The 26,569-nt window shown below is 42.7% G+C and overlaps 1 protein-coding gene across 1 annotated transcript in view; it reads right to left on the bottom strand.

The window, feature by feature from the left end:
• DOCK5 (dedicator of cytokinesis 5) overlaps positions 1-26,569 on the bottom strand; it is a 212,825-nt gene that overhangs the window by 86,547 nt on the left and 99,709 nt on the right. Inside the window, exons 6-15 of the mRNA XM_081236247.1 lie at positions 26,320-26,468; positions 23,101-23,236; positions 21,610-21,767; positions 20,047-20,128; positions 17,317-17,446; positions 14,424-14,496; positions 10,374-10,516; positions 7,509-7,634; positions 2,721-2,845; positions 668-766 (exon numbers count right to left, since the gene is read on the bottom strand). Coding sequence (XP_081092373.1) covers positions 668-766; positions 2,721-2,845; positions 7,509-7,634; positions 10,374-10,516; positions 14,424-14,496; positions 17,317-17,446; positions 20,047-20,128; positions 21,610-21,767; positions 23,101-23,236; positions 26,320-26,468 — 1,221 coding nt within the window. The remainder of the gene's footprint in view (positions 1-667; positions 767-2,720; positions 2,846-7,508; positions 7,635-10,373; positions 10,517-14,423; positions 14,497-17,316; positions 17,447-20,046; positions 20,129-21,609; positions 21,768-23,100; positions 23,237-26,319; positions 26,469-26,569) is intronic.

The following is a 26,569-nucleotide window of genomic DNA, read 5'->3' as shown; positions in this document are numbered from 1 at the left end:
TTTGCTATACAGTAGAAATTAACACAACATTGTAAATCAACTATACTTCAGTAAAAAACCAGAACAACAAAAAAGGAAAGAGTTGATGGAGTCTGGGGCTCAGAAGAAGTGGAATCCAGCTTAGGCTCTGACACGAGCAGCTAGAGGAACTTGGTCACTTCACTTCTCTGAGCGTCAGTTATGTCATCAGAAAATGGGCTACTGCAACTCGGACCGTTTGTCGCAGAGCTACTGTGAGGCTCACACGAGTGGACTGATCTCAAGAGCACTTTGGGATCTGTAAGACACATATTTAAATTGAAAAGAAGCCCAGCTAACTTGGTTAGAGGCCAAGAAGGAAAGAAATGTTAGGAAACTGCTTGCAGAGTGTGAAAATTTCCAATTGGTTCTGGACCATCTTGGCAGCCTCTTACATCGTTACAACATCAAGTTTCTCTCTTCCAATTTCAACACGTTTACGAACGAGAATGTTACTTAAGATTTCTGAAGTTTACGAAAGAGAAACGAGCTTCTGCGGAGCTACGATGATCAATTCATTTCTGATTGCACACCACAGGCAACCTATCTAAAACTTCAGGATAAAGGAGGAGCGATTTGTGGGTAAAAGAAGAAAGGAATCTAAACGAGGTTTCATATATGATAGGGGTTACTGATGACACATTCTCACCTTGACAGTCTCATACCAACAGGGCTGCTTGACCTGGTAATAGACCACTGATTTGTACTCGGAAATGCCTTCGTATCCAGCACCAGGATGAATTGCTTTCTTCGGATGGAAAGAAAAAATTAGGAGGGGGCAGTAATATATCTAGAACACTAAGGGTATTCCACATGGCCAGCACGTGCCTTACACTGGCATACATAAGCTGATTACATCTGGGGGTGAACAGTAGAGTGAGAATGAGTTTCCAAGAAAATATGGTGTATATAGATATATGTACAATGGAACACTACTCAGCTATAAAAAAAAGAATGAAATAATGCCATTTGTAGCAACATGGATGGACCTAGAGATTACCATACTAAGTGAAGTAAGTCAGACAGAGAAAGACAAATATCATATGATATCATTTGTATGTGGAATCTTAAAGAAAATGACACAAATGAACAAAACATTCCTATTTACAAAACAGAAACAGACTCACAGACATAGAAAACAAACTTATGGTTACCAAAGGGGAAAGGTAGTGGGGAGGGATAATTAGGAAGTTGGCATTGACATATACACACTACTGTATATAAAATAGATACACAACAAGGACCTACTGTACAGCACAGGGAACTATACTCAATATTTTTTAATGAGTTATATGGGAGAAGAATCTGAAAAATAATATAGATAGATAGATGGATGGATAACGGAACCACTTTGTTGTACACCTGAAACTAACACAACATTGTAAATCAACTACACTTCAATAAAAAAAAGAATTTAAAAAAAGAATGAGTTTCTAGCACTTTGAGGGTCCAAGTGTCTCAATGGGTAGTAGCTAAGGCACCCAGCACAAGCTTAACATTCCTCTTTGCTGGAACTTTTCTTCTCTCTTCCATCCCAGCCATACACTGTCCTTTCTTTCTTTCTTCTTTCCTATCTCAGGGAAGAGGCCTAGAGAGGGTGACCGGGAGCTCCAGCATGTGTGCAGACACACTGCTGTGTGAGGTCCTGTCTATACTCTGCTTTAAGGACCTGGTGTAGGTGTGGCATGTTCACTAGAACTTAGGGTTGTGTCTCTTCCTAGAAATGAACCACTTAGTTCAGTAGCATCAGGCCTCCATGGGGGCACTTCCAAGCTAGTTAGCAGAGCCATGAAGATGTGTACTTGAACTCCTGGGGCAAAAGGACTCTCTCTACAGCACAAAGAAATCACTCCCATACCATGGCCCACAGCATTCTGCTTATCCCTCTATGCAGAAGACAACTTAGTCAACTGATTCCTTGGAAGATGATCGTATCTGTGGGAAAGTGCAGGGGTTGTGTACTCAGCGGTGCCCCCACCATGAGGGACTCAGTAAATGGAGTGCATTCCGAAGCAGGTAACTATGGCTCATACAAGAGGAGCCAGATGTCAGCTGGGACGATGAAAGACTCCCCCTGCCTCTCCTTCTCCTTGATGTCAGAATGAGGAGTCACTTCTGTTGGAGGAACAGTGGACCGGAAGGCAGGACACCTCTGTCTGTTCCCAGTGCCACCACTAAGTCCTGTGCTTCCCCGAGAAAACAGCTTATCCTTTCTGGGCTGCAGTTTCCTGATTCCTAAAACTAAAGAGCGTGGTAGTTGACCTCGAACCAAGAGCCTTTCTGGTGTAACAGCTCTAACAGGCACATCTCCGCTGGCTTAGCTTACCCAGGGGGAGGGCGTGTGCCCTCCACATGACCAGGGCAGGAATGCCACTCCATGCCAGCACCAGAGGACCTTATCAGTCTTGAAAGTGGCTAAATAACTTGAAAATGATACAGAATCTCTGCATCGGAAGTGTACACCTGAAATCCCTGGTGGCTTAAGGTCTTTCTCAGCACAGGAGAAATCATGAAAATAAGAGTCTACATGAATTTATTACTACAATTGGTGACTGCGAATCACAAATTGAACAGACTTCCTATTTTTCCCTTGTGAAACACCAAATGTACTCTACAGTGGAGAACAATTAACATCATGCCCCAAGTCCTGTGGTTGTAAAGGAGCATGTGATGGCAGCAGGACTGCTGGGGACACCACGTACCTCCAAGAGCCCGCCCTCCTCATCATACACAGACATGGTCACCTCCACGTTCTTCGGTGTCTTCTTTTTCCCTTTATCAAACTCCCCATGGATCAGGGTAACGTAAATATCATTCCGAACATCTCCTGCAACACGACAACTCAGACTGTGAGTGGTGCTGTGGGGAGCCATTTTTAAATTTCAGGATGTAATAAGATGCAAATAATAAGTAAAATATAAAATGTTCTGACTTGGTAATAAACTATTCATACAGCAGAAGTTTCTATGTGTATTGTTCCCTGTAGCTTACCTCATGCTACCTCTCTATATATACCACAGTGTCTTTGGAGTACAGTTTAGTGTCTATCAGCAGATGAATGGATAAAGAAGATGTGGTGTGTATACATACACACACATACACACACACACACACACACAATGGAATACTACTCAGCCAGAAAAAACAGAATAAAATTTTGCCATTTGCACCGACATGGATGGACTCGGAGGGTATTGGTGAAATAAGCCAGACAGAGAGAGACAAATACTATATATCACTTGTATGTAGAATCTAAAAATTGAAATAAACTAGTGAATATAACAAAAAAGACACAGCCTCACAGATATAGAGAAAAGCTAGTGGTTACCAGTGGGCAGAGGGAAGAGGGGAGGGGCAAGACAGGGGTAGGGGAGGAAGAGGTACAAACAACTATGTATAAAATAAGCTACAAGGATATACTGTACAGCACAGGGACTATAGCCAATATTTTATATTAACTATAAATGGAATATAACCTGTAAAAATTGTGAATCACTGTTGTACACGTGAAACTTACCTAAGATTGTACATTAACTATATTGCAATAAAAAAACATGAGCAATGATTGATCCATAGGGATATTCACTGTGATACTGTTTGTGAATGTGAAAACTTGGAATCATCCTCAATTTCCAACCACAGAAACAGTTGAATAAATTATGGTACAATAAAATGAAATAATATTGATTTACTCACTTAAAAAACGGACTGAGCACCTACTCTGTACCAAGCACTGTGCTAGGTGTTTGGGAAACGACAGTAAGCCATGAACCAGCCTTGCTCTCATGCAGCTGTAAGTCTGGTGGGCAAGCGAAGCATTCTCAGACAATCACCTGATGAAATGCATCATTACAAAAGAAGGGAAAGGCCAGGCTCGGTGAAAGCATCACACTAAGTCCCAACCTTGTTTGGAAGGTGTGGGAATCTCTCCTTTGAGCTGATATTGGAGGCGTGGGAGGAAGAGGGAGAGAGAATAGCATGTGCAAAGGCCCGGAGGTAGTAGATACATGATGGAAGTCTTCAAGTGAGGGGAAAGCTGTGGTGAGATGAGGCTAGAGACAGACATAAGACAAGTCTCCCTGAGGCCTCCAGGCCAAGTGGAGAATTTGTACCTTCATCCTAAATATAAACAGAAGTCATGTTTTCAGCAAGGAGGGAGTGGGACGAAATCAGATAGGCATTTATAAAAGATCATTCATGCTACAGTGTGGAGAATGAGGTAGAAAGAGCAGAAACAGGAAAACCCGTTAGGAAGCGTGGGCACTTGTCCAGGGAATTGATGACGGCAGCTACAAGTTGGGTAGCGGTAACAGGATGGAGAGAACGGGGTGGCATTGAGCGGCCTTTGAAAGGGAAAACTGGCAGGTCTCCTCCATTAATTTTGTGTGAGATGTAAAGGAAAGGAGTGTCAAGGGTGATCTTCAGGCTTCGTGTTTGTGCAGCTGGATGGATGAGGGGCTGTTCTCTTAGATAAAACACAACAGAAGAGTCAGGTCTAGATGCCCAGGATGACAAGTTCCAAATGTGGATTTTGAGTAAGAAATAAACAAGGAGAAGACTGATCCAATGGGAAGAGGACCCACTCAAGTCCTGAGGCAGGAAGCAGTTGGATGGATGGTTGTGGAGTTTAAAGGAAGGGTCTTGAGCCTAGAGATTTGGATTTGGAGGCAACTAACACACAGAAGCAAAATGAGTGGATGAGATCACCAAGGGAGAGAATAGAGGGGAGAAGGAAAGAGGTCCTGTTACAGATTGAGTTGCGCCCCTCCCCCCAAATTCATATGCTAAAGAGGTGAATAAGGTAAAATGAGGTCATATGGCGGGTCCTAATCCAATATGATTCGTGTCCTTATAAGAAAAGATTGGGACACAGACACACACAGACTGAGGGGTGACGGTGTGAGGACACAGTGAGAAGGGGGCCACCTGCAAACCAAGGAGAGAGGATTCAGAAGAAACAACCCTACAGATACACTGATCTTGGACTTCCGGCGTCCGGAACTGTGGGAAAACAAACTTCCGTCGTTTAAGCCACACGGCCCATAGTATTTTGTTAGGGTAGCTCAGGCAAACTAAGACAGGGCATAAGGACCAAAGACTGAGGAACTCCAACATTTACAGGTGAGGTCGAAGATGCTCAGGTGGCAAAGGATTCCTGGGAGAGGTCTTAGGGGGATGGAGAAAAAGAGGAGTGTGTGGGATCACAGACAGCGAGGGGGAACATTTCACGGAGGGAGTGGTCAACCTGGGCACATAATGGCCCGAGGCGACCATTACGCTAAAAATATCCAGTGGACTTGGTGACACTGTAAATCTTTGGTGACTAGTGACAGCCATCCCAGACAGGATAGAGGGAGACTGGCAGGTGAGGAAACAGAGAGTATATAATCTCTTCCAAGAATTTAGCTATAGGAGAAAGTGCAGGAGAGGGAGGAGTTTAAGATGAATCTGCAGCCTGCTTAAATGATGATGAGAGGAGCCCAGCTGAGGGATGTTAGCCCAGATCTTATATTCCTCAAACCTGGCCGATTACCAGAATCCCCCGCAGAGCCCTGGTCATACAAACTGCATCAGAGTCTCTGGAAAAATCTGGGAATCGGTATCTTCATATTTTCCAGGTGATCCTGAGTGGCTGATCGAAAGACTAGCATATTTGGGAACCATCATCCGAGATGATGTTTAAAGTCTGTTATAGTCCTGGAAGTTTATGAACCAATACTATTGAATAGAAAGAATCTTTCCAAGCCAGATTTCCAAGATAAATGCCCTTTGTCCAAAAGATAAACTTCTCTATTTTAGTTTTTCAGATTTCGGTCTTGCTGTAGCAATAAAACTGCCTTCAGTTATAGGAGGAGTATCAATACTTAATTTATAAACAACAAGAAGACAAAACATTTTCCTAGAGTGTTGATGAATATGTATTAGGGTGAAATGGCCCTGGAAGGGATGAAATAAGCAGATGAAAAACTACTTTTCATAAGAAAAGAAGAAAATGATAATCTCAATTTTAGAACTCTTTCATTCATTCATTCCACAAATATACTTTTTTTTTTTTTTGCTGTACGTGGGCCTCTCACTGTTGTGGCCTCTCCCGTTGCGGAGCACAGGCTCCGGACGCGCAGGCTCAGCAGCCATGGCTCACGGGCCCAGCTGCTCCGCGGCATGTGGGATCTTCCCGGACCAGGACACGAACTCGTGTCCCCTGCATCGGCAGGCGGACTCTCAACCACTGCGCCACCAGGGAAGCCCCACAAATATACTTTTAATACCCACCATGTACAGAAATGTGTGAGGCATCAACTTATTACTGCTCCTTAATTTCCCAAAGGAGGAACAAGATCTTGTATTAGTTTAAAAGAACCTGAATTCTTATGCAGTAGATAAACAGCTTGGTTTTCGAGAATGTTCCTAACATGCCAAAGATTGTTTAGTCATAAATTCTTTCTTCCTATCTATCAAATATACAACATACTTATATTTTAATAGTTATAACACATATATTTTATATAATACACATATATAAGGTTCCTCGAGGGGATGATTTCCTTTTACCACTATAACAATCAAGAAAGTAAATGGGGGCTTCCCTGGTAGCTCAGTGGTTAGAAATCCGCCTGCCAATGCAAGGGACACGGGTTCGATCCCCGGTCCTGGAAGATCCCACATGCTGTGGAGCAACTAAGCCTGTGCGCCACAACTACTGAGCCTGCACTCTAGAGCCCATGCTCTGCAGCAAGTGTAGCCACCGCAATGAGAGGCCCGCGCACCGCAACGAACAGTAGCCCCCGCCGGCAGCAACTAGAGAAAGCCCGTGCGCAGCAACGAAGACCCAACGCAGCCAAAAATGAATAAATAAAATAAATTTATTTTTAAAAAAAAGAAAGTAAATGGGTTAAATCAGTGAATTCACAAGAACACATATGCAGATTACCAACACGTGGTGGCAAAAAAAGATGAAACTAAAGTAGGAAACTGCAGAACGTTTACATTCTTGTCACCACAAGTATGGGGAGAGCTGAGAACATAGTTGGAGCTTAAGACACTGGAGCAGAAGGTCCAGTTGAGTCTGAGCTGAGTGGGCACCTCGCTGGAATTTCCGGGCAAGGAGCTCACGGTGCTGGTGATGTCATCATGAGAAGAGGTACGTGCAGAAGAAGCAAATTATTCTCGGGACAGAGAACCTGTGCTATTTAGCGTTACTTAATGGATAGTCTAGGAAGTATTTCAGAGGGGCTTGTGCAGAACATAAAGGAAGAGAAAGCAAAGAGAAACTTCTGAGTACATTTAAAAGCGTTCTCTTGGGCTTGCACACTGGGTAGTTTTCTAAGGCACTGCAACCCTGTCTCTGTCTCCCACTGTCTCGACATCACTGAATGCAAATAATGAAATCTTATGGATCCATGTTGCCTCAAGAGTCCCATTAGAAGTGATGGCTGCATGGAACAAAGTCCTAGAGGATGCAGAACAGGTGAACCAAGCAAAGTGTTTACCTGGAAGGATTATTTCAGGAAAGCCCATTTTCCGGGCGATTGCTGTGGATCTATCCACCAAGTGTGAAAAGTTTTTCTGAACCTGTGTGAGGTCCCCCGGCAGGAGTTTCAAGGACACCCAAAGTCCTTTAAAGAAAGAAAAGATAAACTTTTAGCTCTTTGTTATGATCCATATAATAAACACACACAAACGCTGAGAAAAATATATGTGTGGTATTGATACAAAAACACAGTATTATAAAGATGTAAGTTCTCCCCTAGTTAACGTAGAATTTTAATGATACTCCCAACAAAATCACAGTAAGATTTCTTTGAGAATTTGACAGAAATGTGAATGGATGTTTACTTTGGGGAAAAAAAAAACAAAGATAATCCCTCTCAGATATCAAAATACTGTAAAGTTATAGTAATGAGGGATAGTAGCAGTAGAAAAGATATATAAATCAATGGAAACAATGAAATCAAGTACTATTATATACAGCAATTAAACACATAGCAAAAGAGACAGAACAAATCATGAAAAATGGAACAATTCTATAAACGTGCTGGGATAATTTTCTAGCTACTTAGAATCAATCTAACCTCTCACAACACATTTTCACTAAAATAAATTCCTAATATAAAAGAAAAGTCAACAGAAAAAAGACAGGAAATTAAAGGAAAAAATAAATGTATCACTATCAAATCTCTGAGTACGAACCATTTTTCTAAGTAGAGAAACAAATGAAGAAATCTCAAAAGCATAAGAATTATCTATACAAATGGAAATTTTGATATTCATAAAAAGTAAAAGGTATACTTCATAAACCATATACTACATATGCCTATAAAAGGCATGGTGAAATACTTATAAGAAATTAGGAATTCATACTCATTAGAAGAAGAACATTCAGATCCTCACAAATAAACAGAACATGAATATACAATTCACAAAGAAGTACAAAAAGTTTATAAATATTTGGCAAACCAGAAATTGAAAAGTATGTGTCCTAAGTAAGACAAATTGTTATCTTCATTACACAAAGAGTTCACAAAAACTTTAGAAAGGAAGGAAAACTTTAGAAAACTCCTAAATATCAATACATATGAAGGCCAGATAGTTCACTGTCACATAGTTTTTAAAAATGCTACGGTGGTCTACTTTTCACCTTTCAAACAGGTAAAGATTTTTAAACATCAGTTTGCAAAGTGGGCATATGGTAATTAGTGCCCACAGGAAGAAACCTATGGGAAGTATTCTGGCAATATGTACATCTCCGGGTTTAAGCTCATTCCTATCATTTGGCCCAGAAATCCTACTTCCGGGAATTTTCTTGGGGTGGCAGTCCTAAATATGGAAAAAGATTCACGTATAAATATAGTCACAGCAGGGCTTCCCTGGTGGCGCAGTGGTTGAGAGTCTGCCTGCCAATGCAGCGGGCGTGGGTTTGTGCCCTGGTCCGGGAAGATCCCACATGCCGCGGGGCGGCTGGGCCCGTGAGCCATGGCCGCTGAGCCTGCGCATCTGGAGCCTGTGCTCCGCAACGGGAGAGGCCACAGCAGTGAGAGGCCCGCGTACCACAAAAAAAAAAAAAAAAAAAAAAAAAAGTCAGCAGTTATTTAAATTTATAAAGGCAGCAAAATAGAAAGCATTTAAGTGTTTACCTAGGGATTCCATGCTCAAAAAAAAAAAAAAAAAAACCCCAAGCAATGGAATATTACGCTGCCACAAAAAATATTTACGAAGAGCATGAAAACATTTGAAGAGTGTATTGCTAAGGAGGAGAAGAAATGGTATTCTTTTTTCAGTTTTGTTAAAAAAATTGTACATACACAGCAATCTATTTAGTGTAAGGGTTTTCCACTCTAACAAATTATATCCTTAGGTTAGGAGTTCCAAAACAACAGAAATACATTTAGTTATTTATTTTCAGATTCTATGATTTCTCACATGTATTTACTACTCAGGATAACTATGAACACATGGCAAATTAAATATGCTGAAAATGTTTCCTAATTGCTTCCACTTCAGAAGACAATTACAGGGTGGTAAAAAAAAAAAAAAAGTTGACTCAGTCTTCAAAATTATCCCCAAATCATCACCATCTGAATTTTAGATTTTAAACTATTTTCCCTTATTATTTGAGTTAAAAATGCAGTTTTTAATGCAGTTAAAAAAGCAGAACTCCTCTAAGTTAAAACTATGTCAACAAAATGATATATGGAGGTACTAAAAACAACTAAAACTGTTGTGCTAGGTAGCCCATTCGTTTATATTAATACATATTCATCTGCATTACTTTGGTCTCCTACCTCTCAATTTTAGGAAACGTATTGGGAGAAACATATTCAGAGAGTGGAACATAATTATCCTCAAAACTCTTTTTCTTAACTAATGAGAACCTACTGTATAGCGCAAGGGACTGTACTCAATGCTCTGTGGTGACCTAAATGGGAAGGAAATCCAAAAAAAGAGGGGATCTATGTATACGTATAACTGATTCACTTTGCTGTACAGCAGAAACTAACACAACGTTGTGAAGCAACTATACTCCAATAAAAATTAATTTAAAAAATTTAAAAAAAAACCTTTTTTCTTTGTGCCTTGACCTGTGGAAACAACACGGGGATCACAGGTCAGACAAAAGTGAGGAAAGACTCATGGGATGAGAATCTGTTCTATAGAACTTACAAAATACAGCTGTGATCCAACTCTCTTAAGCCTTAACTGCCTTTAGACGGAAACTGAGGTGGGCAGTCCCCAGCAGGGTCTGTTTTATATCAGAGAAAGATAGTGAAAGGGCCAGAGTCCAAGGACTCGCTCTGAGCGCCACCCCTGCACCCCTGCCAGCGTCCCCTCCCAGCTCAGTACATAGGGCTGTGTACCTTGTCCTTTGTGATTCACTTCCTTGGCTGCTATCACTTTATTCAAGACTGAAGTGAGTGGTTCATTCTCCCCAATCACATGGGATGTTATCAGGGGTGACATGATTAGCTGCCTCTGCCGGATATAGGTTTCCATGGCAATTCTAGGAAAGTCAGAAATGATTGGTAAGGAAAAAAGAGGAAGTCTCTGCAGCACAGCCTCAGATAGTGGTGGGTCTCATGCGCGTCATTTGGAAATATAAACAGTAAAGGAACCTAACTACAGGATACTTTCCATCTTTATTTTCCCACCGGAGGCCTATCTTAGACACCGAATTCATCTTGAAATGACCTGGGGGAGTGAGGGGAAAAATAAACCCCAAGAACACACAAAACCAACGGTCAAATGTTAACAACTAAAACCAGGGGCAATGCTTGATGCACTTCGTAAGGTGGGAGAGGCTGCGGGACTGGAATGGTAGATGAACGGAGGAAGGGGCAGGAAGACCCAGCCTCCAGTTCTCGCTCTACTTGCCAAGTGAGCTCTGCTAGAGTCTCCCCTCTGGGCCTCAGTTTCCTCATCTGTAAGGAAATGGGCCAGGATCACATGCCTTGAAGGCCCACATCTAGTGACAATACTCAATGTACAAGAGTGGTAGGTACGCAGCGGCTTCGGGATGGTGTTCGTAGAACCCCACGTGATGAAGGACTATGTTTAGGGTTGCAATGGCACAGCCACTAGCAAACAAGAGCCACTTTAAAGATCATATCAGGCTGAGGCTCGTACAGGGGGATCAAAGAGCCAAACACAGCCCCCATTCTATGGAAAGCACAAGCGCTATCAATAACTACACATCAGCCTGGTGCGGGACAACGGTGGCCAGTCTTCTCTGCTGTGGTTTTGTTCTCTTGCCCACGACACACAGGCCAGCTTTCTCTGCAGGGTTCAGACCTGTACCCTGACAATAGGGGGGAAGTATTCTGCAATATGTTCCTGAAAAGTGGGATTGTGACAGTCTGAGTTGTTTTCAAATGACTCCCTCTTAGACTAGCAGGATACACACATAAAACTCTCCCAATATAATAATCGCTACAAAGCTTTCAAGGTAAGTTATGAAAGCATTTGCCATAAATCTTAGGAGTTCAATGCCAGAGGCTGTGGTTTGCATCATGAAAGCTGTGCAGTGGCTGTTGGCCACACAGTGAGTGGTAATCAAATTAGGGCTGGGCTCCTTGGAGACTCAAAGCTTGTATTATTATACGGTGGAGACAGTCTGAAAGCTCACTGTTTCAGCATGGCTGCTAGGTAAGAGCTGGTTCAGGAAGTAAGCGGGGAGGCAAGTAACCAAAGAAGAAACCTACCAGAGAAAGTGAGACAAATACAGAGAAACACATTTGAGATAACTCATACCCATAATGTGGCTATTTTATATATATTTATAATATTATTTGTATGGAATAGAATAAATTTCATATCCATGAATGCTGCCTCGATAATTCATATATATTGAAACATATATAATATTATCTATATTATTATACAATATTTCATATAACTCCCACATCTGTGAGTGCTGCTCCTAGTACATATATACATATAAAATATACATATAGTATACATATATACATAGGACATAATTATAATATATGTATATATAATACAAACAACATTCATGGATATGAAAATTATTTATATTTATCACAAGTATATTTTATGTATTTATATATTCATATTTATGCTATGTATTTTATTTATTATATTTACATAAGATATTGTAATATAGTTGGTTTAATATATGAAATCATTTAATTTAATGCATTAATATAAAATTATATATTTAATATATTATATGTATTAATTTAATATATCACACTTATTTAATATACTTAAATATACATATTTACATTGGGAACATTTTCAAATTCATGAATTTGAAAGTTGTGTCATAATTCACACTAGCACTAAGCTACATAAAATATTTACCTCACCATATTCTTGGAGGGTCAGTGTATAGGTGGTAGAATACTAGATAAGTACTTTTTTTTTTTTTTTTTTTCCTATACGCAGGCCTCTCACTGCTGTGGCCTCTCCCGTTGCGGAGCCCAGGCTCCGGACGCGCAGGCTCAGTGGCCATGGCTCACGGGCCCAGCCGCTCTGCGGCATGTGGGATCTTCCCGGACCGGGGCACGAACCCGTGTCCCCTGCATCGGCAGGCGGACTCTCAACCACTGTGCCACCAGGGGAGCCCCGATAAGTACATATTTTAAAAATTATTAATAGCAGCTTCTGGATGAGAAGGGAAGCACTACTTAGCACAAACTATTTATACTATTTTATTTAGAAACTTATCCAAAAGTGCTGGACTTTAAAATGCAAGATAAGGATTTTTATATTTTAAATAAAATTACATATAATACCTATTTATTGTAGTAAGAATAGTAAGCAGTTAAACCAAAAGAGGGGCAAAATCACCTAGAGTTACACCAACGGAAATAATCACTGTTAATTATGGAGTACATTCTTCTTTGAAATTTCTAAATTTTAAGGGTTTTAATGCATTGTAACAATTTATATTCTTATAAGTAGTATTTATACCCACTGAACGCTGGATAGCATATATTTTTAAAACCTCGTCAACCCCAAAACTAAACCTCATTGTTTCATTTGCCTTTCATTGATTCTCAATGAATTTATAGGCCATTTCTTTGCATGTGTGTTTCCTTCTTACTTCCTTATGAACTTGTATTAATTCCTTATCATGTAGAAATATTTATTCTTTTTCACAGACATTGCAAAGATTTTATTAAATTTTTTCTATGTATAAGTTGTCTAAAATTTCTGTGTGGCTAAACCTATCAATTTTTCTTCTTTAGGCGAATCTTTGGTGTCTGACTCAGAAAGGCCTCCCACACATCACATCGTATAAAATTTTTGTTTCCCTATAGTACTTTAAGATTTTTGGCTCTTACACTTATATATATTATCATCTGGAATTTACAGTGGCATAAGGTGGGAGATGAGGATCTAACTGATGTTTCTTAAATGGTTAGCTAATTTTCTCAAACACTATCTTTTGCAGAGTTTATCTTTCTCCACTGATTTTAAAATTAATATTTTAAAATAATTAAAAACATATATAACCATATTAGTTATTACTAATAAAATCACATATTAACTCAAATATCCTTGGGCTGGCTTCTGGAATTCTCGGTTTGTCATATTGATCTGTTGTGGTGGCCGCATACCGGCCGAAACAATCATTTTTTCTCACTGACACGACTGCCCTGTTAGGAGTCAGATCCAGCAACGTCCCAGCCACCTGTGCGAGGTCAGGGGCGCATGCTTGCTGGAGTATGAGCCAGTCGTGATGTTCACACGCACGCTCCGGCAGCGTTACGGGGATAGAGAGTAGGTCTCCAATGTCCCCCAGTGGCCCACCCGGCGCTCCAGCTCCTGAGACTCAGTATGGGGAGCTGAGCGCAGCTCTGCGGGGAAAGCTTCCATGCATTCTCAGGCTGGCTTCCCTCCGCTTGCAGGAAAACAAGGATTAGTCTACCCTTCACTCTCCCATCTCCTAAACCTCTGTTACTCAAAGTGTGATCCCCAGACCTGCAGTAGCAGCATCACCTAGAAGCTTGTCAGATGCAGATTCCAGACCCACCAGATCGTGTTTTGCATTCTAACAAGATGCCAGGTGATTCATGTGCAGGTTACAGTCTGAGAAGCCCTGTGCTTTTCTACTTGATTCCTCGTCCTCTGTGATACCTGTTCCATAGGACAAAGTACAAACTTTGGCATTTCTGGCATTTAAATGGCACCATAATCTGGTAGGTTTGCCCCTTATGTTCCTTTGATCATTTCTGTAGAATCAGGAAAGTTCAGTTACCCTCTTAATGGAGTGCAATATGAAGGACTTTGAATAAAGTCTGTCAGCGCCGCTCCAACAATCTCCCCGCTTAAGAGCTTTCCTTTTCTAACTGGGCAAAAGGTTCCTAGCACCTGGTTCTAACACACCATCCCAAGGCCTAATCCAGGTCTCAAGTCACCTGGGATAATGCCAAAGTACTTACTGCTGAAAAGGAATAAAATGCTGCTTTTCTTCATCATCCACCTTCCCATGTATGATATCGGTAATATCCATCACTAAGAAAAAGACAAAACTTAATTAAAGAAACTAATTTGCTTCAGGCCTCAGTGAGGAACTATGGAAAATTACAGTATCAGCAAACATAGAACCCTGGAGAAAGAAAGAGAACAAGAGCGAGCAGGGACGTTTCTTTTCTTTCTTTGCCAATGATGACTCCCAGTGTCCCCAGCCTAGCAGAAGATCAATTCATCAGGGGCTCAGGCAGGGGCCTGGGTATTCTTGGATCAACCCTGCAGACTACCTCCTTTAAAACATTCTACAAGAGCTTTCCTGGTGGCACAGTGGTTGAGAGTCCGCCTGCCGATGCAGGGGACACGGGTTCGTGCCCCGGTCCGGGAAGATCCCACATGCCGCGGAGCGGCTAGGCCCGTGAGCCATGGCCGCTGAGCCTGCGCGTCCAGAGCCTGTGCTCCGCAACGGGAGAAGTCACAACAGTGAGAGGCCCATGTACCGCAAAAAAAAAAAATAAAAAATAAAAATAAAAAAATTCTACTAGACCAAGTTGGTGAATTCTTGAGTCACATGACACTGACACTTTTTAGTAAGCCTGCGTTCCAAGACCCCGAGAACACTCCTTTTTTTTTTTTTGGCAGGAGTGTCAATAGAATAAAAGACCTGGGAGAGGAACTCAAGCCTTGCAGTGGTCCACTGTCCCTCTGATTTGACATTTTCTCACCTGGTTTCCACATAAATGAAGGGCGGGCAGCCAGGGCACCAACAGCACACACTAGAAGACCATATAGTGATTTGGTCTTTGATGCCCGGTAAGAGCTATTAATTAAGGAAGCGCTGTTGTAACCCTACTACATGGATTATCTTATTTATACAAATATTCATATTAGCCCTACTTTAAGAGATGAGGAAACTGACCACAGGAAAGGTAGGTAATTTTCCCTAGGTCAGAAGTTAAGTGGTAAAGCCAGGGTATGAACCCAACAGTGATGACAGGGCCAAACCATTTAACCTAACCATGCCTGCTGCCTAGAGAACTAATAAGTGGGCCATTCACTCTACAGCTGCTGAGGTTAGGCAGGGGCCACGGCAAGAAGCCATTCCTTGGTTAATAAATTACAATCTAGCCATAAAACACACACTAATGATCCACACCACAGGTAATCCATTTGGCGGTTAAAAGAAATACTGAGATATGAGACAATAATCATAAGAAAAACTAAAGACAAGGGAGGAAATGCTTTCTCAATTCAACCCGAACATATAGTGCATAAGGCTTGGGAATGAATAAAGTTAGTGAAAGGAAGCTGTAGGAAGCAGGGCATGACATCAACTTGCTATCAGCCCTTAATAGACCCTTAATAGACCCCTGAAAACCTTGCATGCATGGGCGTGCACGCACACACGCGCGCGCGCGCATACACATACACACACACACACACGAGAATCTGTATTTGAACCCCTAAATAGGGAGTTCATTTCTGAATGACATCATCTAGTTACTCCTAACTTCTGATGCTTGGCATCAAGGCTCAAAGTAAATTAATCTCCACGCCCTGAATGAACACACATACACCCTGAAATGGAAGAGCAAAGAAAAGCCTTGAGCTTGATGTTTGAATCTCTACGGCCCAGTTTGAAAGACAACAACCTTGAATATTCTTTAAATCTTTTATGAAAGAATAGACTGCCGTATAGATGGCTAAGCAGTCCTGGGCCAGGGTTCCTTGCCTTTTCTGGGCTTTTTATTTTAATTCACTATCAGGAAGTAGTACTGTCCCCTCTAGACAGAGCCTTGAGAGCCAACCTTGAGAGCAGGTGCAGTGCAAGGCCGTTCAAGGGATGCAGGAGGCACACAGCCTCCTGGGGTACAGAGGCTGCCTCACCAGCCACGTAATCCACAGGTCAGACCTGACAACGTGCAGTTTCTGGGCCCTCGTTCCAGGGGCAGAATTGATGGCTTTCAAAACTACTTAGTGACCAAAATGTCAGTACAAGACCAAAAATATATTTCCTCCATTTAACAAACTACAGAGGAAAATGGAGGGCCTCCTGGAAGGTTATGGAGTTTGATTTAAGCCAAGGACCCTCTTTGAAAGCAATGTTGCCTTGGAAGAGCCAATTTCCTAGACATACAAACCATTTTCCCAGGAGAATTTTATTCAATTAAAATCAATAGGCAGCCACAGTCAGGGAAGATTACAACAGCCACACGGAGGCTTTACTGAGAGGGCCCTGCTGTGTACAAGACACAGTGCTGGGCAGTGAGGGAGAAACAAAGGAGGGGCATCTAGGTGAGGACACACAACCCACAAAAAGCTACCTGGCAGTTTCAGGCAGTCAATGCGGTGTGTCTGATGCTAACACTAACAACCAAATTCATCTTGCACTGTCTCTGGGTCTCCTCTCTCCTTCCTCCCTCTTCTCTGTATTTCTTTTAATTTTTTTTTTATTGTGGAAAAATATACATAACATGAAATTTGCCATTTTGACCATTTTTAAATGTACAGCTCAAAGTGGCATTAAAAACATTCACATTGGACTTCCCTGGTGGCGCAGTGGTTGAGAATGCGCCTGCCAGTGCAGGGGACACGGGCTGCTTAAGGCTGAATGACATTCCACTGTATGGAAAGACCATTTTGTCTATCCATTCATCCGTCAACAGACAGCTGGGTTGCTTTGGCTATTGTGAACCACGCTGTGGTAAACACGGGTGTGACAATATCTCTTTGAGACCCTGCTTTTAATTCGTCTGGGGATACAGAAGTGGGGTTGCTGGATCCTAATCTAATTTTCTGAGGCCCCACCATACTGTTTCCCCAGTGGCCGTACCATTTTACATCCACCTCGGGTTCTTTCTGTACCTGCTACTCCAAAGGGTCTTCGGAGTCCACATGTGTGCTTTTTGCCCTCCTTCAGCTCCATGTGCCCAACCCGGACAATCTGGCACACGAGGCTGATGCGGGGCCGGATGAGGTCTATGCTGCTGAGGTCCTACAGGGGCAGAGAGAACAGAAAAGGAGGTCACACTACATCACCCTGTCACATTCATTTCTCTTTTCTTTGCACTCTACAATAAAACACCGTTCAGGGCTTCCCTGGTGGCGCAGTGGTTGAGAGTCCACCTGCCGATGCAGGGGACACGGGTTCGTGCCCCGGTCCGGGAAGATCCCACATGCCACGGAGCGGCTGGGCCCGTGAGCCATGGCCTCTGAGCCTGCGCGTCCGGAGCCTGTGCTCCGCAATGGGAGAGGCCACAACAGTGAGAGGCCCGCGTACCGCAAAAAAATAAAAAATAAAAATAAATTAAAAAAATAAAACACCGTTCAGAGCATACTTCCTACTGCTGAAATATCAGAAGGACTCCTCTCTTCCCCTATCCACCCAGGAACTATCATATCATCAGAGAAAAAGGACTGTATTCAAAAAAAGAATTTGTAAAAATTCCCCAGCTCCTACTTCAAATTTATAAATCAGGTCGTATTCAATCTCAAGTCTCCAGTTTACGCAGGGTATGTAAAAATGGGGTCCCTTGTCATTGCTACTTTATATCCTGGCCAGGGCATATCTGAGCACCAGACACGTTTCAGTGTCAAATGAAATTAAAACTTACAAGACATTGACATTTACTGGGTATCTACACATGCTGGTGATATTTCTTTTCACCTTCCAAATAATCCTGTGAGGCAACTATAACACAGAAATTTCCATGCACTGCTTTCTGTAATTATTCATCTGTTTTATGAGAGAGATCCATCGAGAGCCTCTGGGCGTGTGTTGACTAATGAGAAACGTGTAGATGAAATGTCTCTGTCTTTTTGTGGCTCATGCTCTACGCTTGTTTGTATTCCTAAGGATGGGTGAGTAAACCCACAAAAGAGCTCACATATCTCATTTGCGTTAATATCAGAAATGATTTAACTGCATCTCAAATTCTTTTCATGAAACGGCTATCCAAGGCCTCTTTACTGAATCAAGAATTACTTTTTAAACAATCCATCCATATCTATCCACTATAATCAAATTAACTCAGGTCTCCAAGATAGGAATATATACCGATGATGATATTCACCTTTGAATTTCTACTCTAGGTTTTGTGAGGCTTCTGTTAATAGAAAGATAAAGACTTTAAGTGACTGGTTACATAAACTGGGGCACACTGATATTATCTAATAATATGCAATCATGTATAAAGGAAGTTTCTGTAGAATGTTCAATGACCAAAGAATCGGTCACCACATTTTATTTAATTGAAAAAGTTGGACATGAAATTTTCATATAGGAAGGGCCTAATTGGTTGGGGGAGGAGGGGAGGGGGTGAATTGCAGCTATTCTGAAACGGTATTGATTAGAAAGATGGACCAATGATCCAACAACACCTTTTTAAATGTGTTTTTTTTTTTTTAATAATGTACGCATTGACTGATAAATGCCTTTTAATTTCAGGGGAAAAAACCCCTCACACATCTTAGAATTGAGGAAATACTCTGCGTGTTGGGGAGAGATTTGGGGAAGAGCTCTAAGCTCTTTTTTGTCGATGTTTACTAGGTGGTGAAGATGTGGATGGGTCAGTGCAGGGACAGTTAATAGACCACTTTTGTCATAGGGGTAGGAGGTTAATAGATGGAATGAATAATAATAAGCAGAAATGAATGAAGGCAGGCAGGCAGGCAGGCAGCAGGGACCAATGTGCCTTCCTATCACTTCCTTTGGTGCTTTACCTTAGACTCTGTTTTCCTGACTGTAAGAGTGGTAAGAGAATAAGCAGACAAAATATGGGTGTAGCTTAAGGGAAAAAGGGAGAAAAGGAAGCCAGAATCTCTTTTAGGCTAAATGGGAGCTGGAAAACCTGCCCACCAAGGCTGCTCAGAGCAGGTGGCAACAGCTCCAGGGCATTTCAAGCAGTGATGTAAAAAAAGGGGACAGAATCCCAAGAAAGTTCCTAGCCCACGAAAAAGAGAGTCACCAGGCCCCAAGCTCTAGCCCAATACATTTCCTGGCTCTTGATCCATTTACAGCAGCACACCTCCTGCCTCAGGGAAGTGGAGAAAGAGAGGGAAAAGTCCATTAAAATATAAGCCAACAGAAAAGTCTAGTCCAGTCTTTGCCCCGACTGTAACCTGGCTCTGGAAGGTTCCCCCCTTTATCTGCACAGCTCACCCCCTTGTCAACTGAAAGTTCTTGCTCAAAGGCTCCTGCTCATCAAGGTCTGTCTGCCCTGACCCATCTCTTTAAGAGAGCAACCCTCCCCCAGCCCAGAAACTCCCAATCCCCCCAAAGCACTCATGACCTCTAACATTCTGTACAAGTCCTCATCTATCTGATTACTGTTTATTACTGACTTCCCCATTAGGACAAAAAGCTCCTTGAGAACCAGGACATTATCTGATGTGTTCATTGATGTATCTCAAGTGCCTGGCCTCTGACAGGTGCTCAATAAATATTTGGTGAATAAATGAGTGGGGTCACTCCTGCTAAAGGGATTATGATGACTGTTATTTTCATGTGTTCATTTTTAAATTTTCCATATACTTGTCACGTGCACCTGTGAATATTGCAAACAAAGGAAAGGGTTAAACATAGGTAGGACTTACAGTAAAGACGGCTTGAAGGTTATTGAGCTTCTCGATTTCCTTGGGCATTCCATTGCTGCCCCAACGAATTAGGTAGTTTTCACTGATGAAGGGAAAAAAAAAAAAATTCTCAATCAGCACCTAACTGGGGAGGAAGCCGCTCTCAGGATAGACTTAATAGGGTCGAAAGGTGGCCCAGAAGAGCCCAGTGAAGTTCACCAGGCAGGTCTGAGACCACACCAATGACCACCCTCTGGTCTCCTGGCTGTAGCCTGGCTCTCCGAGGCACACCCAGTACATCCCCACAACAAGCACTGTTCAAGACGGGCACAGACACAGTAGATTCTACCAGATTCTATCTGGGGTCTACCTTCCATCTCAAATCCTTTGTATAAAAGTTTCAGTTTTGCTGAATCAGGAATGTAATATTGTAAGAATCATTCCAAGTCCATCCCCTGGAATCCACAGCACCACACTGCAATAAGCTTTCTATTTTAGATACACACAATTTTGGGGCTTCCCTGGTGGTGCAGTGGTTAAGAATCCGCCTGCCAATGCAGGGGACACGGGTTCGAGCCCTGGTCCAGAAAGATCCCACATGCCGCGGAGCAACTAAGCCTGTGCGCCACAGCTACTGAGCCTGCGCTCTAGAGCCCGCAAGCCACAACTACTGAAGCCCGTGTGTCTAGAGCCCGTGCTCCACAACAAGAGAAGCCACCGCCATGAGAAGCCCATGCACCGCAACGAAGAGTAGCTCCTGCTCGCCACAACTAGAGAAAACCCGTGCGCAGCAACGAAGACCCAACGCAGCCAAAAATAAATAATAAATTACTTAATTATTTTAAAAATTTATTTAAAAAATAATAAATAATTTGTCAGTAATTACTTTTAACCATCTTCTCAAGAATAAACCTGTTTCCTTAGCTGCTCAGCGGCAGCATGACTGTAGGGTTGAACAAAGCCTAGAATCACCCGCTAAAGTCTTTAATTTATACCAGTATTGGGTTCACAGCAAAATTGAGCCAAAGGTACAGATTTCCCCTAGGCCCCCCTCCATGCCCCCCTTTTATCAACAACCCCCAGCAGAATGGTACAATCACTGTTATAATCATTGAACCTACACTGAGAGGTCTTTATCACCCCGAGTCTACAGTTTACATTAGGGGTCACTCTTAGTGTTGGACATTCTATGGGTTTGGAAAAATGTGTAATGACACACAGCCACCATGACAGTATCATAGAGGACAGTTTCACTGCCCTAAAATTCTCAGTGCTCTGATGAGTCATCCCTCCCTCACCCCTCTCTTATACTCCTTTGAATTCTCTGCTCCTGTCACCATGTTCAGATGAGTTTTCTGTGATTTCTAAGACCCAGGGAGTACACAAACTGTACTACTGCACTGTTTCAGCAGCTATTCAGAATGGCTAAACGACCCAAAGGGGTTTATTTTCTACTGCCTAGAAATCCTCCCCTTCTGCTCCATCTTCCCCTCTCAAACCCAGCAAAGAAATCCTCAGGGAGGAGATAGGTGAAGGCTGGGTATTTTTGCAAGGTTGCCGGAAGATGACCCGGGTCTCTACTACCTGATGAACGTGGACTGGTCCGGGTCGTACAGGGCCATGAACAACTCTGCATCTTCCCCAATGTTGCAGACAAAGTTCTTGAAGTTCACGTAGAGGCCGTAGGTATGCACGGCACTGAAGATGGACTGGCCCCGCAAGTCCACGTTCTGCAGAATTGACTGAACACAGAGGACAAGACAGAAAAGCGTTTTGGTTTCAGCAAGTGGGAAACACTAGCAAAGACTCTGGCCTGCAAACGGAAGCCAAATATAATTACCACCCGAGAGAAGCACTTACTGAGAAGAAAGTGTGTGTAAGTGGAGAAGTGATCAAGTGAGAAAAATAGAACCATGATTATTTAGATGATCAAGGCGGTCCTGTGAAGCGCCTTGAACCCAAGTAATTCAATAAATGCTGTCTAAAGAGCATATATCTAAAGTTTATGATAACTCAGGGGTTTAGTAGCTTTAAGAAGTTCTCATCTCTCACGACAGTTTCTGGGTAAACCTCAAAAGCATAAACATCATGATTCATTATCCTTCTTTCGGGGAATAACTCTCATTGCAAATAAGAGATTCCACTGGACAGGTCCACCTTCAGGCATGATTAGCCATTAGATCCAGAAACACAATGAAATGTTATTACAACTGTGCTGAAGAAATAAAACCTACAAACTAAACAGAAACCTCTACTCATTAGAACAGAAAGACTGGAAGAATATATACCTAAACATCAGTATGTTTGGGCAGTCATAATATAGGTGACTTTTCTTTTTCTCTTTTTCTATACCTTTTGAATTTTTATTTATTGTCCAATTACTATTTTTAAAATCTTTCAAACACTTTATTTGTAAATATTATTTTGGAAATCATGATCTATGTGCTAACTACAGAAGTTTACAGAGTCAAGAGGCTTTTCTCCCACCCAGTTCTCCTTCTCAGAGGCATCCATTAAGTGTCAGTTTCTTGTCTATCACTACAGAGTTAGTCTGCACATAGGCAAGCACAGATGTATGTATATTCTTTTTTGAAACACAAATAATAGTGTTTTATACACACTGTTCTGCATCTTGCTCTTTTCTGCTTAATACATTATCTTCGCAATCTTCCCAGGTCAGAATATACAAAACTGCCTTGTTCTTTTTGTAATATTTTGCTTCTAAAATGAGGAAATGAATGATTTTCTAAACAACATTTCCACCTCTGTTGTCTTAACTCCTTTTCCTTCATTAAAAACAAAAGCAAAGGGCTTCCCTGGTGGCGCAGTGGTTGAGAGTCCGCCTGCCGATGCAGGGGACACGGGTTTGTGCCCAGGTCTGGGAGGATCCCCCATGCCGTGGAGCGGCTGGGCCCGTGAGCCATGGCCGCTGGGCCTGCGCGTCTGGAGCCTGTGCTCCGCAACGGGAGAGGCCACAGCAGTGAGAGGCCCGCATACCGCAAAAAAAAAAAAAAAAAAAAAAAAAGCAAAAATGGAACTCTGTGGCCAAGGTCTGCCCACTTGAGGAAGCTTCACCTTCTCTTCTTGGATCTTTTCCTCAATCCTCTTTGAGGCCAGTTCATGGGCCTTGAAGAGGGCGATGGTGCTGGTTTCATCTGGGTCCAAGATGTTCCCGTTGTCGTCCCGCACGACCAGATCCAACCCCAGCATTCTAGAAAGAAAGAAATGGTCAGTTGGTTCTCCGCGTCAGGAGCAGATTCTTTCCTGAAGAGTCTTCACGGAAGAACCCAGAGGATTCAGCTGAAAGGCTGGGTGCCAGACAAGTCAAGATAAGAAGAGTTCACTGGCTTTTCTCCTTTCAATTTCTGCTTCCTTTCCATACAACAACAATGCTAAAAAACTTATGAAAATGTTACCCAAACTCATATAATATGCAAAGTAATTTGGTCTGCAGAACCTCAACAGGAAAGGCAAAACTGGCGCTAATTCTAACCAAAATCGTCTGACCAATGCTTCTTTCCCCTAATCATCTGTAGTTTGCTATAGGAACTAGGAAAGACGAATGCTCAGATACTGAGGAGCTTGCCCTGATTTCCTTAAAAGCACAGGCCTGGGGGACAGTGCTTAATTCAAGACTGTTTTTTCTTTGTTTGTTTTTAAAATTTATTTATTTTTTTGGCTGCACTGGGTCTTCGTTGCTGCGTGCGGGCTTTCTCTAGTTGTGGCGACTGGGGGCTACTCTTCGTTGCGGTGCGGGGGCTTCTCATTGCAGTGGCTTCTCTTGTTGCAGAGCACGGGCTCTAGGCGCACGGGCTTCAGTAGTTGTGACTCATGGGCTCTAGAGCACAGGCTCAGCAGTTGTGACGCACAGGCTTAGTTGCTCCGTGGCATGTGGGATCTCCCCAGACCAGGGCTCGAACCCGTGTCCCCTGAATCGGCAGGCGGATTCTTAACCACCGCGCCACCAGGGAAGCCCTTTTCAAGACCATTTTAAAGGAGATCAAGGGAGTTCCTTGGTGGCCTAGTGGTTAGGATTCAGGGCTTCCACTGCTGTGGCCTGGGCTCAATCCCTGGTCGGAGAACTGAGATCCCACAAGACATACGGCGCAGCCAAAAACAACAAGAGCAACAAAAGGAATCAAAGAAGTTAAGTCCTGGCTGTTGGTATCACACAATCTATCTCAGAGAATGGGCTCTGGTGTCAGCTGGACCAAGATTTGCATCCTGGTTTTAATACTTGCTAGCAATATGACTTTGGTCATCTACTTAATTTTGCAAAGGCCTGGTTTCCTCATCTGTAAATTATTCCCTACCCTTCAGGGCTGTTGTGTGAATTTAATGAGATAACGCATATAAAGCACACAGTACAATATCTAGCATACAATAGGCTTTCAATGAATGTTAGCTCCTGTTGGCACAAGAAAACCCCTGGCTGTGTTAAGACGGAGCTCTGGGTGCTGCACAGGAATAGTAAGGCCCATACGGTCCCTGCATGGCACCATCCCAGCAAGGTTTTTTATGCCCGATGTGCACACAGAAGCAGAAAAAATTGTGCTTAGTTCTAAGAAGTTGGGGACTGTGGTGGAAACACGATACTGTGATCTGAACACCCAGTTCATTCCAGGCACTAGCAGTTTAGGAGTGAGGATGCCCAAAGGGTGAGAAAGTTCAAGGATAACGGTGGCACGTGCCAAGTCTTTGGGAAGGAAGCAAAAATGCCTAATTTCCTGCCTCCCTGTTTTATATCATCTCCATCAACTGATTCAATCTGGCAGGTCCCTTGCCATGGCAGCCAGACCCACAGGCCACCCAGACTATGAGCAGCGAGCCTTGTTGGCTGCTCAGAGACTGGATCACGGATGCACTGACGGAGCAGCTTAATTTCTTGAGCTGCTTCCAAGGGCTGAAATGAAAAGGCCAGCGTGGTCCGCTGTTTGTAGGATGTTACCATCCTTTGCCAGAGACCAGAGGCCTCCAGGCTGATGCCCCAGTGCGCCAAGACCGAAGAATACAGAGGCAGCATATGTGCCAGGAGGGAGCTGCTTTATCCCATCTTAGCTGCTGTTTAAGAGTCTCCCCAGGACTATATGACTAGCAGTGCAGCTCCTGTGGTTATAGTCCTGTGAACAGACAAGGGCGGAGCAACTAAGCCCGTGCGCCGCAACTACTGAGCCTGCGCTCTAGAGCCCGCGAGCCACAACTACTGAGCCCACGCTCCTAGAGCCCGTGCTCCGCAACAAGAGAAGTCACCACAAGGAGAAGCTGCAAGCCTCAACGAAGAGTAACCCTTGCTCGCTGCAACTAGAGAAAGCCCGCACGCAGCAACGAAGACCCAACACAGTCAAGAAAAAAAAAAAACAACTAAATGTCAAATGAATCATCAAGAAAAACTGAGAAACGAACCCAGTGTTTAAAAAGAGCTGGTCAGGAAGGATGAATCAATCATCCCAGGTCACCATTAATTTTGATGAATCGACTAAATTTTTCGTCTTCCAAAGGGCAGTAACATCTGGAACCTACGTATCTGACCGAGCCAATCGGAAGATGAATGGTGTGATTAACTCTTTAGAGGTTATTGGAGACAGGCTATTCTGGCAAATCTGGTTTTTACACAATGTAAGCAATGGTCCCACTTAGGGGAAGACAGAAAGAAAGAGAGAGAATGAGTCTGATGCTGATTTAAAATCCTCTGTTAGAAGAAAGATAGCAGGGGGGAGGGATAAATTATGGTTTGGGATTAACAGATACACACTACTACATATAAAATATATAAACAATAAGGACCTGATGTATAGCATAGGGAACTCTACTCAATATTCTTTAATAACCTAAATGGGAAAAGAATCTGAAAAAGAATAGATACACGTATAACTGAATCACTTTGCTGTACACCTGAAACTAACACAACATTGTAAAGCAACTATACTCCAGTATAAAATAAAAACTAAAAAAAAAGGAATAAAGATAGAGATAGTCCCAGGTCCCTGAAATTGTCAGCTTCTGATGCTCAGACCCTCTGAGTTTGTCTGGCAGTGGAGTTGCTTCCATTCAAGCCCCATATTCCCTGATCATCCATCACCTCCTTGAGACCAGAGATCCAGCACAGGGTCTGGCCCATGAAGGGCATTGCCAAATTTTCTTCTACAAAATTAAATGTTTTCCAAGGCAGAAAGAGAACAGTTAAGCATTGTTCTTTGGCAACTCCAAGATCACAAGCTCATGGTGAGCTATGTCCTTAGCATGAACGTGCGTGGTTTCTTCCAAGTTCTCAGTGAAAAGTCATCCCTGGTTTACCTGTTCCCGTGATCGATTTTGGCTGTGACCTTCATCTTGAGCTCTGCCAGTTCGTCCTTGGGGAGGGTTCCAGACAGGATCTGGGACCGCCACTCGATCAGGTTGTACGTCATCTGCTGCAGCTGGCGGAAGAGCGTGACCTTGTTGTTCTAAGGTGGGAAAATGAGGCAGAGGAAAGGACCAAAAAAAGAGAGGAAAAAAAAAAAGGTGTGATGGAAGATGAGGACATCTTTGGACCCGATCCTTTATA

This window comes from Mesoplodon bidens (genome assembly GCF_964165515.1).
Source record: "Mesoplodon bidens genome assembly, chromosome: 6".
NCBI classification, from domain to species: domain Eukaryota; kingdom Metazoa; phylum Chordata; class Mammalia; order Artiodactyla; family Ziphiidae; genus Mesoplodon; species Mesoplodon bidens.
The sequence above is the reverse complement of the archived record's forward strand: the minus strand, read 5'-3'. Positions and strand labels throughout refer to the sequence as shown.